The 18,495-nt window shown below is 48.7% G+C and overlaps 1 protein-coding gene across 11 annotated transcripts in view; it reads right to left on the bottom strand.

Moving 5' to 3' along the window:
- LOC100971826 (uncharacterized) overlaps positions 1-18,495 on the bottom strand; it is a 243,979-nt gene that overhangs the window by 62,218 nt on the left and 163,266 nt on the right. For 3 of the 11 annotated variants that reach the window (XR_008626508.2, XR_010113025.1, XR_008626511.2), the window contains one exon: positions 1,096-1,172. The exons of 5 other annotated variants lie outside the window; for them this stretch is intronic. Coding sequence is in view for 2 of the 6 variants with exons in the window: in XM_063606897.1 (XP_063462967.1) it covers positions 1,096-1,226 (131 nt within the window). In the remaining 4 variants the exon portion in view is untranslated. Of the gene's footprint in view, positions 1-1,095; positions 1,315-5,774; positions 5,840-18,495 lie in introns of those variants that run through there. 3 more of the 11 variants (XM_063606899.1, XM_063606897.1, XM_063606898.1) reach the window with 3 other exon arrangements.

Below are 18,495 nucleotides of genomic sequence, written 5' to 3'. Positions count from 1 at the left end.
GTGAAATGATCCTAAACAGGCCAAGTGAAGACTGTGCTTCAGGGTAGGGCTGGGAAATGGGTGACTTGATTATTTACAGAGGCTTGTTACTCCAGAGACCAGCACCCTCAAGCCCATTCATGTGCCGCACCTCCCTCTTAGGACTTATCACTGCTGGAAATGATATTCTTTCTTTCTTAGCCTCCCTCACTTGGCTACAGACCCCATTAGTACCATGTCTGCATCTGCTGTTCACCGTGGCAACCTCACACCCAGGGAAGTGCCAGGCATGTGGCGATCACTGAATAAATACATGCTGAATAATGACACTGCTCATGCTAAAAGGGGACAAGACAGGATGGAGGCTCCCAGGGAAATGTGGAGCTCAAAGAAACCTTCCATCAACATTTGATCCAAATTCTTAATTCCAAACAGCAAAATAAAAGTTTATACCAGCGATTCCAATCTCAGGACTCCTCCACGGGGGTCCTCAGTCTACTTTTCAAAGGGTCAGGAAGACTACCAGAAATTTCACCTTCCTTTCCAATAAGACCACAGTTGTCACCTAAAATATCAAGCTTCTTTGTTCGATACTGGCCAGAATTATATCAACTCAGCCTGGTGACCCAGATCAGGAACTCCCATTGGCAGATATTTTTAGATAAGAAAGTAGAGGAATAAATACTTAACAATGAAGTTTATTTGGTTGATAAACTCCCTCACAGGGAAGGAGAACCAGTAAAAGGGATTTCTGGTATAGCAAATGTTGGGAACCACTAGTCTACACCAGCGGTTCTTCATCAAGGGTGACTTTGCACCCTCACCTGCCCACCAAGCCCAGGAAAGGCACTGAACTAAATGTGCTGCTGGGCTCTAAGCCACCAACGCGAGCAGCATTTGTGTTTACCTGGAAGGCAGGGGCAGAGACTGAGCTTCGTGTGCTCCTGAGAAGCTCTGTGTCCCACGGAGGCCTGGGGTTCAGAACCCAGGCTTGTCAGCAAGGGCAGAGAACGTGGGAGGGTTGGGTACCCCCTCTGTCTGTAGGCACAGCTAGCCTAGCGTGTATTTACGCTAAAAAATGCATTGAGATCCTCCCTCCAAATGGACTGTACTTACAGGCCAGATGCTTCAAGGCTGTCCCCCACTTCCCTTTCCAAGCCTGTTGCTGACATGGCCTCAGGAATGCAAACAAACTGCAACAACACAATAACAATGACAATTGCATTTCCAGGTGGGGAAAAGAACATTCTCTATAGCGAATCAAAGCAAGCTCCCCTAAACCCACACCCGAAAAATCCATTAAAAGCATAAATTACAGAATTGGAAGCAGTGATAATGATTACTCCCCTCTGAACATACATGCAAAATGAAAACAAATGGGCGTATGTCCCATCACCAACTGAAAGACAGGTGAGGAGACTGTAAAATGGACCCAGTGGCTCCTGCCCCTCAGAGGTGTGGTGACTGCAGGGCTTAAGGCCCCAGCACAGTGCCCAACTTCCCCAGAAGTGCTGGGTCTCGGGCACCTCTGCCTCTTCCCACTGCCTGGGGGAGCCTCCATCTGTGGACCTCTGGCAGTGGCAGTGGCGGTGGCTGACTGATCAGGAGGAGAGGGGCCCAGGCAGCTATTTGGTGAGAATCTCAACAGCAAGTATGCATCAAAATCATCCCAAATGTCCCAGGGAAGGAGCCCAAACCCATGGTGGGCCTGGAGGCTGCATCCTCAATGCAGCAGAGGCAGGCAGGAATGGAACAGCACCCTGCGGCCAAGTCCTGGCCCTAACGAAGCCTCAGGTTTCTCTAACAGTCACTTGCTCAACTGTCCTCCAGGAGCTGCTTTGACAGCCTTCTATTACCTTCCTGGCAAAACCCAGGTGCGGTAACCCTGCAGCAGCTTCCACTCACTCCTGCAATGCCTGACAGGTACATGGCAGGGGCGAGATTCCCATTTACTAAATAAAAGAATGATGTATACTCATGAGTAGCTTACAGAGGTAAAACTAAGGCTGCCTGTGAACTGCAGTGAATGGGAGGATCAGGAGTGAGTGACTGTTTCAGAATAGCCACTAAACTACTGAGGGCCCAGCACAGTGCCCAGCCCCCCAGAAGCGCTGGGTCTCGGGCACCCCTGCTTCCTCCCACTGCTAACTACTAAATGTCTTATCAATCCTATCCAGAAGCCTCAGCCCAGAACACCTCTGCAGACATTGCCCTGCATTGTGACATCCCTGTGGAGAGGTTCTCCAGCATCCAGTGCCTTCCTGTCGATGACGAGGTGCAAGAGGCAAGGCACGGGAGGAAGGTGCTGGGGTACATACTGTGCTCCAGACAGCCAACTTCAAGTGCATTTCACAGCTCAATCCTCACCACCATGCATGAGATGGAAATGACTATTACCCTTATTTTACATCATGATGTTACATCAGATGACAGACAAACCTGGGGCTTTGAGAAGTAACATGGCAAAAGGCCCCTTAACTAACAAAAGGTGAACGTGAACTTGAACCAAAGCACTGGGACTCCAGGGATCTACCTTGGAACCACTGAGCCATTCAGTCTCCTTCATCACTAGGGAAGTGGTGTTAACACTTAGAATACTGCAAGGACACATTGTATTAGTTCCTCTTGCTGCTGTAACAAATCATCGCAAACTTGGCAGCTAATAACAACACAAATTTATTCTCTTACCCTTCTGGAGGTCAGAGGCTGAACTAAGTCATAAGGAACTAAAAGCAAGGCATCAGCAGGGCTGGGTCCTTCTGGAGCTCCAAAGGAAAATCAGTTTCTTGTCTTCCACTTCTAGAGGCTGCCAGCATTTCTTGGCTCCTGGCTGCATCACTACAATCTCTGCTTCCATGGTCATATCTCCTCCTTTAGGGTATTCAATCTCCCTCTGCCTCCCTCTAATAAGGAACCACTAATAAGTAACTATTTGTGATTGCTTTGGGTCCACCTGAGTAATTCAGCACTCTTCCCATCTCAAGATCCTTAATTTAATCACATCTGCAAAGTCCTTTTTGCCATGTGAGATAACAGTCGAAGGTCCCAGGGATTATGGTCATCTTGGGGGGCTGCTGTCCAGCAGACCACATGTGTTGACTTGTCTGTACCCTGCACTGTCTTACTCGTCATCACATTCCCAGCACCTAGCAAGGCTCAATAAACGCAGAAGGAGGGATGAAGGGTAGGAACACAAGCATTCCATCCCTTAGCCCCCCACAAAGTGTGAGAGCAGAGAGAGATGGGCTCAGGTCCAAGGAAGGCTGAGCAGACACATACATATGTACTGGGAACCCTTAGAAAGTGCAAGGAGTCAGCACCTCATTGGCTTGAGGTCGGAAGTCCCCAATGAGTCATGTGTTTGTTTTCCTAAACTTGTGTGTTCCCACAGCTATTGCAGCCTAAATAGCAGGCCCACAAGCAGCAGGCAGCTCCTCTCATGCCAATTTCCTGGGAACCCAGGCAGGACTAGAGTAGCCAACAGGTTTACTGCTGTGCCCTGGTGAAGGCACTTTTCCTGCATGACAGTAAACAAAGCCAGACAGAAGAGAAGCCTGCAAATAACTGGATCCTTGCCACAAATGCTTTTATTGCCCCCTACCCCTGCCCGCCATGTGATACTATGAACAGTTGCCTTTCAGGGTAAATAAAATAGCCATAATAGCTACTGCTCATGCCAGGACTTTGCAAACATCATCTCTATTCTTTTCAACAAATCAGGCAAAGCAAGTGTTTCTATGTTTATTTTACAGATGGGGAAACTGTGGCAAAGGCAGCAGTGAAGTCACTTACTCAAAGTCCCCCACTTGGGAAAAGGCAGAGCAGGGATTCAAACCTGAACCTGTCAAACTCTAAGGTTGAGCTCTTTCAGCTTCAGCACACATTTGCCAAGTGTGAGGAATAAATTGTATACATGGAGACACAGGTCTTGTCTGTGTAACAGAGCCAGGTGTTCCAGCTTCCAAGTTAGAGCTAAGTGATCTGGAGCCCAAGCTCCCTGCTGAACTAAGGGTGCCCCTCCTTGTACCTACATTTGTCCATTTTGCACATGTATGTTTAGCTTCCATGCTGTGTTTGACACTGTAGTGGGCACAGAGGACACAGAGATAAGTAAAGGAGCCACAGTCATCCCCTTCAAATGGTTTAGTTGACACACACACCAAGAGATGAGCTAGAACAGCAAAGTAAGTGTATTCTGGACCAGAGCAAAGCCCTGGAAGTGTGATGTTCCAAAATGGAAAGTCAGCAACTCCACCCAGGTGGTGAGAACAGTCTTGTGGGAAATGGGTTTCTTCCCCCAGATCCAGAAGGATGAACAGGAGTTTTCCAAGGGAAGAGAATACCAGTCCTTGCAGAGAAAAGGGCATCCTCCTTATAAACCTTTAGTTCACTGGGAAAAATAAATACATCCCTGGATTTATGTTTGGCACAGACTAAGTGTAGAGAAGGAAAGAGGAAGAAGAGGAGGAGGAGAAGGAGGAGAGAAAAGAGGGGGTGGGGGAGGTAGAGAACATCTTGTTTCTATCTCCCTCATTCAAAGCTCTGCACTTTGCTTTTATTAGGCCAAAGGTCAGGGCCAAAAAAAAAAAAAAAAGGTGCAGAAGTGCAGATGGTACCACCTGTAAGCTCACAGCTCGGCAGGGCTGAGGAGGTGGCCGGCAAGGCAGATGGTTGCCCAGCCTTCTGACTTTGGCCACCCAGGAATCACTTTCAAATATGTCTTCTTAACATGGGAAAGCAAGCAAAAGTGTGGAGAGGGGCCTCAGGCAGGCAAGTGAAGAAAAGTATTCCTAAGGGAATTGACTTCAGGATACAGGCCAAAGACTGAATTTGGCATCGGGACTCCCTGGGGCTATGCCATGGTGAAGGGGGACAAAGGATGAGGGGAAGCAGCTCCAACTACACAAGGAGGAATGCCTTACTTCAAGGCCATTGTTAAAATCAGAGCCCCAAGTCAGTTTCAGTTCTCAAGGCTGGAGATTTTGCTGAACTGGTGAGGCCCCAGCCTGCACACTATGGCCAATTTATGGCTCAAAGGCCTCATTTCTCCGTGATCTATCTCAAAAGACCTTCTTCTGAAGACTCCAAAGATTTTACGAAAAATCCTCTGCTATGTTCTAGCCTCTGGGGTGGCCACCCAGGGAGAAGCTTGTGGAAAGCCTGTGGCGATAGCAACCTGTGGAAAGGAGGTCACAATTTCTCTCTCCTAAAGCTTCTTTTCCTTCCAGTTTCCTTCCAAGCAACACTGTGAGGGAGAACTGGCTGCAAGAGTCACATAAGTCTGACTTGGGCACAGGTTTGGGTTCACACACACATACATACACACACACATGCACACACACATGGGAACCAGGCAGGTGACATTTCAATGCTGGCTGAGCCACTGCTCTGTTAGGCAACCTTGATAAAGCCCCCTGGTCCCACAGAGCCTCGGAGAATCATACCATTGATCTCCTTAAGTGGATTGTTGGGTATTCAGTCACTGCTAGGTGCCTGTTAGTATCTTCTTCTTTCTAACAATGCAAATAGTTTTAAGTAAGGATGACAGCAAAGCTCAGAGAAGCCTGAGGGACAGTTGAGATGACATCACCTGTGATCAAGTGCAAACAGGTCTTCACCCTACCTGCACCCTTACCTGAAGGGTGACTCTTCACCCTACCTGCACCCTCACCCTCCACCATGCACCTCTGCAGTGCCTTCCCACACCAACACTCAGTGTGGTGAGGTCACTCGCCTCAGCCAATGGAGTGCTAGCAAAAGAGAGGCCAGCAGAAGCTTGGAAAGGGCTTACTCACCTAGGAGTGGTCTTGTCTTGCTCTGTGCTTTTCACCATAAGAACGACATTCCCCCAGCTAGTCTGCTGGTTTCAGAAGGAGATGAAAGACACAGAGGGCAGAGTGGAGACACCCCAGCCACTCCAGCAAAATCACATCAGCCACCAGGCAGCCACACCCTAGACATGGAGGCAGTCCAGCCAAGATCAGCAGGGCTGCTTGGCCAATCTCCCCAGATATGTAGATAATAAATGCTTAATATTGAAAGCCACTGAGATTCTGCAGTTTGTTACTTGGCATTGCCATGGCAAAAATTAATTGACGCAATTATGGTACACCATGATGGAAATATAATATGCATCTCCCAGGGCTACTGATGAGATGAAATGAAATAAATGAAGGTCTTAACTCAATGAATGGTAGCTGTGATCCACCATCTCATAAGAGGGCTTGAGATCACCACTAAGCTGTCTGGAGAGGTCAACGGAACAGCCTAAGTTTCCTGTCCTGAGGGAACAACGAAGTTCATGAAGGAAGCAGGAGTGGGGCAACCTCCTCACCCTTCTTGCTATAGCTCCACAGGTTCCAGCAGCCCTGGGCCCACTCACACAGTCAGGATCCAGAGCTGTAGGCAGAGCAGTGTGGGCTGCGACCGTTTCTACACCCATGTCCTCCTCCTCAGCTCTGGGCCTCACAGACTCCACCGAATGACTGCTCGGGTCTTCAGCCATCTCTTAAGGCCCGGTTTCCTGGGATTTCAAAATGACTCCGCCTCCAAGGCTTGTTCTCAGGATCAACAATGAAAATGGATTTGAAATCCCAGCAAGAAGCAGATTGCTACACGAAACGAAGGGATGTGTTCCTCCTTCACCACTGCCATCGCTGTTATCGTCGTCATCATCATCATCATCATCATCACGTGGTTGTCCTATCATAATAATTAGGGGAACACAATATTCCAAAGGCTAGGGGGAAGAAATGGGGAGCAAGGTGGCTATAGACCAGTGTTTCACAACCAGAGTGCCAGGTTCAAACGCCGGATTGTCTTCTCATGTGCTGTGAGATCTTAAGAAAGTTACTTAACATCTCTGAGCTTCGATTTTCTCATTTATAAAATGAAGATAACAGTACTACCTACCTCTTAGTGTCATTATGAAGATTAAATGAATTAATATAAAAATCAGTTAAAATAGTGTTTGGCATATATGAAATGCTCAGAAAGTATTAGCTGCCACCGTTATTACTACTGTCACTGTTATCATTATCAGATGCACACACACAGAGTAGGCACTTTAACTTATCAACCTGTCTAATCCTCACAAAAACTCTAAGAGTTTGGACTCATCCAGTCAGTTTTACAAGGTGAAGAGCCTTGCTTAGCTTCCAGGTTAATGCTTTGTACGCAATACCAGGGGCCCTGGCAACGTGCAGGCAATCACCGGGCCCAGAAATGCTCCCCGTGCCTCCCTATGACCCCATACCTATGATCAGGAAACAGGCTGATAAGCTCCCTGGCAGTTTCCTGGGTCGTTTTCACTTTATTTGTGCTGCTTTCTGCAGCTTTTGTGTTCTACAATGCCCTTGGCTGGGCGAGCAGCCCCTGGGGCATCAAAGGCCCCGCTGGCAGCAAATACAAAGCCACAGCAGTGCCAAGGGTCCCTCCCCTGCCAGCCACCCGCCACCCGCCACGCAGCCCGGGAGATTCACAAGAAGGAGGTGCCCAGCCTCCTAACCACTCCAGGTGTTACTTAACCCTCAGCCTTGCGATCTGTCCCGGAACAGGCCAGGTGCGCCAACCCCAGTGTGACAGGCAGAGCTGATGTCCAAGTTGCTCCTGGACTGAGGACAGCAGGCAGATAGCTGTCAACACGATGGTTGGGAGAACTTTGGTGTGAAAGAGCTCAGAAAAGCTTCATAGGGAGGGCGCTGTCTTGAATCCAGAATGGAGAGATCCCTGTTTCCACAATTCAATAGTCATTTACTGAACACCTGCTCTAGGGCAGGCCTGGGACTGGGGCTGAGGGATTCAAAGACAATCTGACATGGTCCTGGACTTGAGGGGTACAGAAGCTAGTGAGGGGGCCAGGTGGAAAGACATGTTCAATGCTGAGATGAGCTTTGAGCAAGAAATGAGATAAAAAAGAAGACTGAACTTCCTGTGTCTATTCACTCAGTAACTATTAACAGAATGTCCACTTTGCGGCAGATGCTGGGGAGATGACAGTAAGTGAGGCACACAGTCCCTGTTCTTAAGAAACTTATGTTCTTGTTGACTCTGCCTTGGGGAACTCCAAAAGCCTTCCCAGAGAAGCTTCTGGATGTCAGCTGTGCCTCAAGTAGCATAATTTTAGGGAACTTATGTTGCATCTCAGCACTTCCAGGTCCTCAACTGTAAAATGGATATAACACGTTTGTATTATAACATACCAGGTGGCCTTAAAATATTTTCCTGCAGAAAAATTCCCTAACAGAAAAAAAATTCAACTTACATTAAATGACAAAAGCTGGTTACAAAACCAGAGGAACCTATTCTTTACTTTTTCAAATATACGTATATGCAAGAATTTAATATGAAATGAAATATATATGAAAAGTATATAAAATGCATTATATATGTACATAATATAATAGGCATGCACTATTATGTCCATATAAACTATTATTACACATGGTTATAAACTAGCAATTCTAGTGTGTGTAGGGGTATGCATATGTGTGTGTACATGTGCACACATGAGTATATACGCTGGTAGGAAAAGAAGGTTTTTTTAATTTTTCTTTTTCTTAAGATGGCATCTCATTCTGTCACCCAAGCTGGAGTGCACTGACACAGTCACAACTCACTGCAGCCTCTAACTCCCAGGCTAAAGTGATCCTTCCTCTTCAGCCACCAAGTAGCTGAAACTGCAGGTGCCCACCACCATGTCCAGCTAATTTTTTTAAAAAAATTTTTATAAAGACAAGATGTCACTCTGTTGCTCAGGCTGGTCTCAAGCTGCTGGGCTCAAGCAATCCTCCCATCTCAACCTCCCAAAGTGCTGGGATTAGAGGCGCAAGCCACAGCACCCAGCAACAAGTGTTTTTTTGTTTGTTTGTTTTTGAGACAGAGTCTCCCTCTGTTGCCCAGGCTGGAGTGCAGTGGCGCGATCTCGGCTCACTGCAACCTCCACCTCCTGGGTTCAAGTGATTCTCCTGCCTCAGCCTCCCGAGTAGCTGGGACTACAGGTTAGCGCCACCACACTCAGCTAATTTTTGTATTTTTAGTAAAGACGGGGTTTCACCATGTTGGTCAGGCTGGTCTTGAACTCCTAACCTCATGATCCACCTGCTTCGGCCTCCCAAAGTGCTGGGATTACAGGTGTAAGCCACCGCACCCGACCGCAACAAGTATTTTTTAAGTTTTCTTTCACTTATCTAAATTTCTTAAATTGTGCAGTCAGCATGTACTACTTTTGAAATTTAGAAAATAGGAGGCCAGGCACAATGGCTCACACCTGTAATCCCAGCACATTGGGAGGATGAGGTAGGCAGGTTGCTTGAGCCCAGGAGTTCGAGACCAGCCTGGGCAACATAATGAGACCTCGTTTCCTGCAAAAAAAAAAGTCAAAAAATTAACTGAGGGTGGTGGTGTGCACCTGTGGTCCCAGCTACTTGGAAGGCTGAGGTAGGAGGATTGCTTGAGCTTGGGAAGCCAAGGCTGCAGTAAGCAGTGATAGAGCCACTGCACTCTACAAAAAATAAAATCAAATAAAAAATTAGCCAGCCATGGTGGTGGTGCTGTAGTCCCAAGAGCTGCTTGGGAGGCTAAGGTGGGAGGATTACCTGAGTCCAGGAGTTTGAGGCCAGCCTGGGCAACATAGTAAGACCCCATCTCTATAAAAAATAAAAAAATTAGCCAGGTGCAGTGGTATGTGCCTGTAGTCCCAACTACTTGGGAGGCTGAGGTGGGAGGATTGCTTGAGCCCAGGAGGTCAAGGCTGCAGTGAGCTGAGGTCACATCACTGCACTCCAGCCTGGGTGACAGAGCAAGACCCTGTCCCCAAAATAATAATAATAAACAACATTTAAAAATTTAAAAATAGGAACAGGAGACCCCTCTTTCACACGAGTCTTTTAGGCTCCGATGCTCCTCAGCTACTAGAATGATGATCCCCCACATATTAACAGTGCTCCCCACAACTCCTGTTGAAGACTTAGCTTGCAATGTGCTAACCTACAGTATTCATCACCCTTCACTGTGCCGGTGAACTGGGTGCTCTACGCTCCCCACTTATAGAAGAGAAAACTGAGGCATGAAGCAGATAGGTCCCTAGCTAGAGATGGCAGAGTGAGGCGCTCGACACTCATCTGAAGCCAAAGCCAGTGCTCCTACCCTTTGCCCAGTCCTGCCTCTCCTCAGAGAGCTCAGAACCCAGCCAGGCTATTCCTGCTGCCAGTTCTCCTTTGTGGAGACAGAGGCTGTGGGATGCACTGCCTGGGACAAACCAGAGGGCTTCACTATGGAGAACAGGGAGCCTGGGAAAGGACTCTGGGCTGTGGGAACAGCCCCAGCCTGCGGCCCTGGACACAATACCCATGCCAGCCGAGGAGAACGTCCAGGCATTTCTGTCCCCATGTGAATGGGCCTGGGAGCAGCCAGGTCCCAGGAGCCAGAAAGGCGGGAAGCAGCTGCCAGCGCGCCGGCACCAGCACCCTGCCTTGCGCGCTCGGGCCAGCTTGGTTGGCTGCCTGTCAAGGCTTCAAAGGAGTGTGCAATGCAGGCTGGGGGACCTGGCTGGACTGGTTGGCCTGAAACTGAGGTGGCTGAACAAAAGGAGGCCGTGTAGGCTGGTTTGGCGGGAGCCCGTGGCGGGACGGAGGGCAGGAAGCGGGAGACAGCAGTGGGAGGGCTGGGGAGAGATGCAAGGTGCACTTGGCACTGGGCAGCCTACGCCTGCAGGAGGGGACCAAATGCCAGCTGGGGGCCTCAGGTATGACCCACACACAAGGGAAACAGGCTCAGGGAAGGCTGTGCCTTGGCAGGAGATGGCCAGCAAAGTGCAAACTCTTGTGCTGGTTAAACTCCAAGGGATTAGGTGCAGCATCTGTGCATTCTGGGAAATTCATTGAGTCATTTCTCCATTCATCCAACAGTGGCTGAACACTCACCATGAGCCAGCACTCAGTAGTGCTGAGAACCTAGCTGGGGGCCAGAACACCAGGGCCCCTACCTTGGCCACCTTGCATGGTGCCACAGCCCAGGGAGGTAAGAACCCAGGGTCTCTTCAGGATGAAGAGAAGGCAGAGACTTGTCACATGGCACAGAGCATAGACACAATGCCTGGGCTCCCTGGTGATTCCATCACTGACTCTGGGACTCAAAGCCTATGGCTTCATCCCCTGAGCCTCAGTGCCCGTCATTCACTATATGCTCAGTAAGTGTTAGCCAGGCAGTCAAGCCCATCAGTGCATGGGTAGGAGTGGGTAAACCCAGGATATAGGATGCCTGTCCCCACCCAAGTTCCCTTCTGACTGCACCCTGCCCACTCCCAAGGGAATCACCACCTTGTGGATGAGAGGTTCCACTCTCCAGGGACCTCAAACAGTGAAGTCCTGAGCACAGAGCCTGGCACTCTAGGTGTCCAGCTAAGGGGAGCCACTGTTAGTGCTGCCGGGGAATACAACAGGGGGAGGAGGAGTCACTTGACTTCAGAGCCACACAGGCAGGGTTGGGACCCAGATCCAAGGGACTCGGAGCCTGGCTTTTTCCTCAACTTCAAGCCAGCACCAAAGAGAAAGTCACAACCTGACCCGTCTCTGAGATTCTTATGTAAGAACAGAGGGAGATCCACACATAAATGGAAGCAGAGGAACCATGTATGGTGTCTTGTAATCAACGGTCACAACAGATGACCCATTAGAGAACTCAAGAAGATCAAGGAAGGCAAAGAGAGGGGCTGGGAGATGGCAGACAAGAACGCCTCAGTGCACAGGCCTGGGAGTCAGGGGTCCCGGATTCTGCTCCAGACTCTGCCATCTCTTCTATGGAATGAGGCCGGTCACGTTCCCCAGAGAGCGTCTTCTCATTTGGTAAATGAGAGGGCAAGAGCAGAGGATCCACAAGGTCTTTCTTTGCACAGTACAGTTCTGTGCTTCCAGAGGGAGGGTAGGTGGGAGACTATAAGGAGAAGGGCAATATTTGAACTTTTCTGGCCTCTCGAACAGGATCAGCAGAGCTGGAACAGCTCTGGGTGCTGCCTGCCCTCCCAGGGGTCTAGCCAGCCTCCTCACCCTCCAGCCTGCCCTGGTGCAGCTGATCTCGGTTGTAAGCCAATGTGGCATGCAGAGAGACAGGTTGCAGAGATGGAGACAGAGGGATCTGGGCTCATTTTCTACCCACTGCTCGATGTGGGGCTTGGGGAAAGATATTTCTCCTCTGTGAGCCTCAGCTTCCTCGGTTGTAAATATGGATGAGAATAAAACCTGCTGCAAAAGGTTGTCAGAGAGATTAAATGAGAGCCCAAACAAAAAACAGAGCAGAGAAACATGAATTTCTCTCTCCCTACTCTCACTTTATTTGAGCACAAGCCCTTTGAATAAAAAAAAAATACAAATAAAAAAATAAAAAGTCTTCTTAAATGTCCACAACTACAAAACAAGAGTGAATCAGAAAGAAGGCTGGGACTGGGCGCGGTGGCTCATGCCTGTAATCCCAGCACTTTGGGAGGCTGAGACAGGTGGATCACTTGAGGTCAGGAGTTTGAGACCAGCCTGGCCAACATGGTGAAACCTCATCTCTACTAAAATTGCAAAAATTAGCTGGGTGTGGTGGTGCACACCTGTAATCCCAGCTACTCTGGCAGGAGAATCACTTGAACCCTGGAGGCGGAGGTTGCAGTGAGCTGAGATCACAACATTGCACTCCAGCCTGGACAACAGAGCAAGAGTCTGTCTCCAAAGAAAAAAAAAAAAGAAGGCTGGATTTTCATAAGGAAGATCTGGGCTCCAGTCTCTGCTCTGATACTTATTCTACATTAAGCCACTGGGGGAGCTACTCAAGCTCTCTTGGCCTCAGTTGCCTCACCTGTAAAATGGGGCTAAAAAGAATGCTCCATTCACAGGGTTTGGGAGACCTTAAGTGAGCTAATGTATGTGAAAATGCTTTGGAAATCAGGGAGCTTTCAACACGTTAATTATTGCAATGCTCTGACTTAGTAAGGCAGATCCTCTTGTAAGAAACAGCCTTGGAAATAGTCTCTCACATGGTTCCAACAGGAAGGGAGCTGTATTGAGATTCTGCACGAATTTAAATCTTCCCTAACATCTAATCAAAGGCAGGCAGTATGGCAAATTCTTTCAGATGTGGCCCAAATGGTCTGGGAATGGTGCAAGACTGGGCATTTGGAGAAGGGTGCCTGGGGTGAGCTGGACAGGAGACTCTCTCCCCTGAGGGCTGAAGGTGCCTGGTGCAGGGCTCTCAGGCGCCTTACCAGTGTTTGTTCTGTGCACATTGCGCAGGCCTCCTGCCTTCTCCTCTGGGTACATTAGGTGATGGTGGGATTATTACCTGCCTGACAGGTAGTTGAGAGACAGGGGTACAAAGAGGGCAAGAAACAGCTCCTCAGAGAAGCTGCTGGCCCAGCAGCTGGCCCCCGAGGCCCGGGACACCCAGGGTGCAATGACGGAAGGCATCCTGCTTCCGTACCCCGAACGGCTGAGCAAATACACAAGTGTGGCAGGTGCCTGGGGCTGCTAGCCAAGTAGGGCTCCTGCCTGGCCAGTGCCAGCCCAAACAGCTCCCTGGCACCGCTCCCACTCTCTGAGCTGGCAGGCAGAACGAAGGATAGGTAGATGCCGGGGCAGCCAGCATGAGGGGCTTCTCTCCTCAGATCCTTGGAGGTGTTGTCTAGAAATGGCATGTCTGGGGCTGGGCACAGTGGCTCACGCCTGTAATCCCAACACTTTGAGAGGCCAAGATGGGATCACTTGAGGCCAGGAGTTTAAGATCAGCCTGGTCAATATAGCGAGACCCCACCTCTATAAAAATAAATGAATGAATGAATGAATTGATTAGAGATGGCACACCTGCAGCTAGCCAGCCCTCAGGCCTCTTCCCAAAAGGCATCCTCCTCATGATGCTGACTTGCTTCCCTGAAGACAGCACAGGCGCATAGGAGCAGCTCAGGTGTTCCCTGGTGTGTCTTTTGTTGTTGTTGTTAAACCATAGTGCTTCTTTTAAGGTGCTCACGTGGAGGCCTAGAAACTGATAATGTCTCCATGGGAAACTTTTTTTTTTTTTGAGACAGGGTCTTACTCTGTCACCCAAGCTGGAGTGCAGTGACACAATCATGGCTTGCTGCAGCCTGGACCTTCCTGGGCTCAGGTGATCCTCCCACCTTAGCCTCCTGAGCAGCTGGGACTACAGGCATGCACCACCATACTAGACTAATTTCCGTTTTTTTTTTTTTTGTAGAAACGGGGTCTCACCATGTTGCCCAGGCCGATCTGGAATTCCTGGGCTCAAACCATCCACCTGCCTTGGCCTCCCAAATTGCTCCCCAAAATGCTGGGATTACAGGCATGAGCCACTATGCCAGCCCTCCACAAGCAACTTTTATCCAGGAATTTCAGTGACACCCACTGGCCCATGAGATCTCAATAAGTCACACCAAGGGCCCTGGAAGGGGTATCAGACAATCTAGTTACACTCACTGCCATGTAGCCTTGGGCAGGCCACTTCCATTCACAGGTGCAATTCCTTCATTGATAAACTGAGGAGCTTCACCTGGATGCCTGCTGTGGGCTCTGCAGATGGTGGTGGGGTGTAAGAGGCTGTCCTTTGCTGTGAGGTAGCTCTGGATCTAGAAGTTTGAGCTGTTACCTCCTTAGCTGTGTGCTCTCTGATCATCTATTTGATGTCTCTGAGCTGTTTTGTCCCCTTTAAAAATCAGGAGAGCAATTCCTCCACGCAGAATAGATAAGAACTGCCTGGCGTAGAGCAAATGCCCAAAATATGGGTACTGCTGTTTCTTTTGTTCACTCATACTGTGTTCTCAAACTGATACTGATGTCAAGCTGTTTTCTCCTTGAAGAATATAACAGGCTTGCCTTGAAGCCAGGGACCCAAATTACTCCGTAGATCAATCGACATCTCACGTAAAACTAGGAACCTAGCTACTTCACGTCTCTCTCTCTGAATGTCCAGCAAATGGCATTTCCACTCTTAAAGAATTTCAAGTGAGTGGCAGTGATTGCAGCCTACTAGAGATGTTCTGAATAGAGAAATCAGGTGCAAAAGAGTTACATAATTTATCCTTATAAGACCATTCAGTCATTCCAAAAGTAGTTGATGTATCAGGCAATGCATGTAGCACTAACCAACCCATGCCCTGGCAGGATTTGAATCCAATAGTTATTACTATTGTAATAGTACTAGTTATTACTGAGTTTCCCACTATATCTATTACCAAAACAATGGTGCACTTAGTGGCATAAGCACTAAGTGTCCATATATCTGCGTGGTCGAGTAGGTAGCTTTGGTGATCTTGGCTGGGCTCACATGGAGGTCTAGGAGTTGGCTGGCTGTCAACTGATCTAGGTTGGTGTCAACTGGGACCATTAGAGCACCTGAGTTATGTTCTATGTGTCATTCTTTCTTCTCCCGGTACCAGTGACTAGCCCTGAAATCTCTTTTCATGGTGATAAAAGAGATTCAACAGTGGAAATGGAAACAGTATTTCAAAGCTCAGCTTGCAGCCGGATACAGTGGCTCATGCCTATAATCCCAGGACTTTGGGAAGCCAAGGCAGGCAGATCACCTGAGGTCAGGAGTTTGAGATCAGCCTAGCCAACATGGTGAAACTCTGTCTCTACTAAAACTAACAAAAATTAGCCAGGTGTGGTGGTGCACTCCTGTAATCCCAGATACATGGGAGGCTGAGGCAAGAGAATTGCTTGAACCCAGGAGGTGGAGTTTGCAGTGAGCCAAGATCAGGCCACTGCACTCCAGCCTGGGCCACAGAGCGGGACTCTGTCTTAAAAAAAAAAAAAAAAAAAAAAAATCTCAGCTTGCGTCATGTTTACTAACAGCTTATGAGACACAGTCAGTCCAGAATGAGATACAGGGAATGAGTGAAGAGTTAGGGCTATTCCTGTAATCAGTTCACCACATCATTTTATAGATGAAGAAGGGAGGATCCATATAATTATGCTACTTACGTAAAGTTACTGAGCTTAGTATCTGAGTCAGGATTTGAACTTGGGCTATTTCAACTGTACCAAGTTCCATGCTGCTGCCATCAGATATCATGGGTACAAAGGAGAGGCAGCAAGAACTTGGAAGGCCAAGAGTGAACCGGACACCAGATTTGGCCCTGCCAGGAATTCTTCAGTGCATCTTATGTGTGCAAGGCCTTTGTGAGTGCAGGGAAATGCCTTCTTGACCCAGGTGGAGATCTAGCACAAGCTCTGGCCAACAGAAGCTATCCTCACCCTATACAGAATGAAAGCAAATAGCACTGAATTAAATAGCTGCAGTCAACCAGCAGCTTTATTTGGGAGAGTGGATATGAATTAAGCAGTTCCTCAGAGAAGAATGCAACTTTCCCTTTATTTCTAAGCCCCATAAATCCAGGGTAAAGGTCAAGCCAAGACTCCAAGTTAATTGATCCACTCCCACCCCGTCCCCACCTTAAAATGTCCTGGTTTTACTGGGGATAAGGAGAGCACATTGTAACCCACCTCCACACAAGGCCTGCAGCTCTGCTGGGTTGACATAGGAAACAAAAGGCCAAACAGGGTCCAGAGCTGACACCCAGCATCTGATTCAGTGGTTCTGGGCAGGAGCACAGAAGCTGACTTTTCTTTATTTTTGGGACAGAGTCTCGCTCTGTGGCCCAGGCTGGGGTGCAGTGGCATGATCTTGGCTCACTGCAACCTCTCCCTCTTGAGTTCAAGCGATTCTCATGCCTCAGCATCCCAAATAGCTGGGATTACAGGCATGTAATGCTTCCCTACCCCTGCACTCTCCCTCACTCCCAGCACCTCTGTAATGCCACAAACATACTGATGCATGCCATCTGAGCTCAGACGCTAATCAAGAATGAAGGAGAAAGGACACTGAAGACCTCCCTGCCATATTAGGCATATTGCCTGCAGTTGTTCATTAAAATAGCACATAAATGAGTATTTACTCGGTTCTTTTTGCACTATTTTAAGATGGATGTCTCCAAGGACTTGAAAAATCCCAGGAGTATTTTTAGCACACTCACCCTGCAACAGCATTTCTGTTTGTGGGGGCTGATTATACTGAGTATAAAGATGGCCCAGACAGGCCGGGCGCAGTTGCTCACGCCTGTAATCCCAGCACTTTGGGAGGCCGAGGAGGGCGGATCACGAAGTCAGGAGATCAAGACCATCCTGGCTAACATGGTGAAACCCTGTCTCTACTAAAAATACAAAAAATTAACCGGGCATGGTGGCGGGCGCCTGTGGTCCCAGCTACTCGGGAGGCTGAGGCAGGAGAATGGCGTGAACCCAGGAGGCGGAGCTTGCAGTGAGCCAAGATTGCGCCACCGTGCTCCAGCCTGAGCAACAGAGCTAGACTCCAACTCAAAAAAAAAAAAAAAAAGCACAAGTCCTGGGGAATCGGACTGGAGAGGCAATGCCCCTGTTCCCAGTAGAGATTGTGGATCCTAGGCTGGGGGATGTGCCCTGGATTCAGTAGAAACAGGAAGCCCACAGGATGTCTGTAGCTAGGGAGCGAAGGAAGCAAAGCCGCACTCCAGGAAGTTGCATCTGGAGGCAGTTTGAAGGATGGTTGGGCAGAGGGAGGGCCTGGAGTTGAAAAGACCCCTAAGGAAGCTACCAAAACATCCCAGGGGGTCTGAAATAGGAAGCCAAGGCCCACATTGCAGTGGTAAAAATCCACCAAGCGGTGACTATAGGCAGGTGGGGGAGATTAAGTGTTTGGAAGATGTTAGAACCTGCTCATTCAGGAGCAGCAGGGCAAGCTGAGCTGAGACACCTGAAAGTGAGCTACCGGGACTTGAAGGTCCCCTGTGAAAGTGCAAACACGCTCTGGAAAAAGCGGGGCCTGGGGCCTGCATTCCCAAACACTAGGATCCTATATTAATTTTCTACAGCCACTATAACAAATTACTACAAACTTAGTGGCTTAAAACAACACATATAATTACCTCAGTGCTCCTTACGTCAGAATGTGTGTTGGCTCAGCTGGTTTCCCTGCTCCTGGTTCATGAAGCTGAATTCAAGGTGACAGCGGACTGGGCTCCTATCAGGAGGTTCTGGAAGGATCCTCTTCCAAACTTATTCATGTTGCTGAATTCAGTTCCCTGCAGCTGTAGGCCGGCGGTCCCCATTTCTCTGTTGGCTGTTAGCTAGGGGCCACCGTTAGCAACCAGTCTCTCCCTCCAGTTCCTATAAGTGGGCCCCACATTTCAGAGCCAGCAGTGGCACATCAACTCCTTCTCACACTTACAATCTTTCATGGCATCTTCTTGATCACAGTCGGAGAAAACCTCTGCCTTTAAGGGCCCGTGTGATTGGATTGGACCCACCTGGATAACCAAGGCTACTCTCCCTATTAGAAGTCAATTGATTAGTAACCTTAATTACATCTGCAAAGTCCCCTTTGCCATATAAAGTAACATATTCATTCATAGGCATAACATCAGAGATTAGGGCGTGGGCATCTTTAGAGGGCCATTCTGTTTACCAGAGCTTCTCTGCTTCTCCACAGGAA

Source organism: Pan paniscus, chromosome 7 (assembly GCF_029289425.2).
Source record: "Pan paniscus chromosome 7, NHGRI_mPanPan1-v2.0_pri, whole genome shotgun sequence".
Taxonomy (NCBI): Eukaryota; Metazoa; Chordata; class Mammalia; order Primates; family Hominidae; genus Pan; species Pan paniscus.
This window is presented reverse-complemented; position numbering and strand designations above follow the sequence as displayed.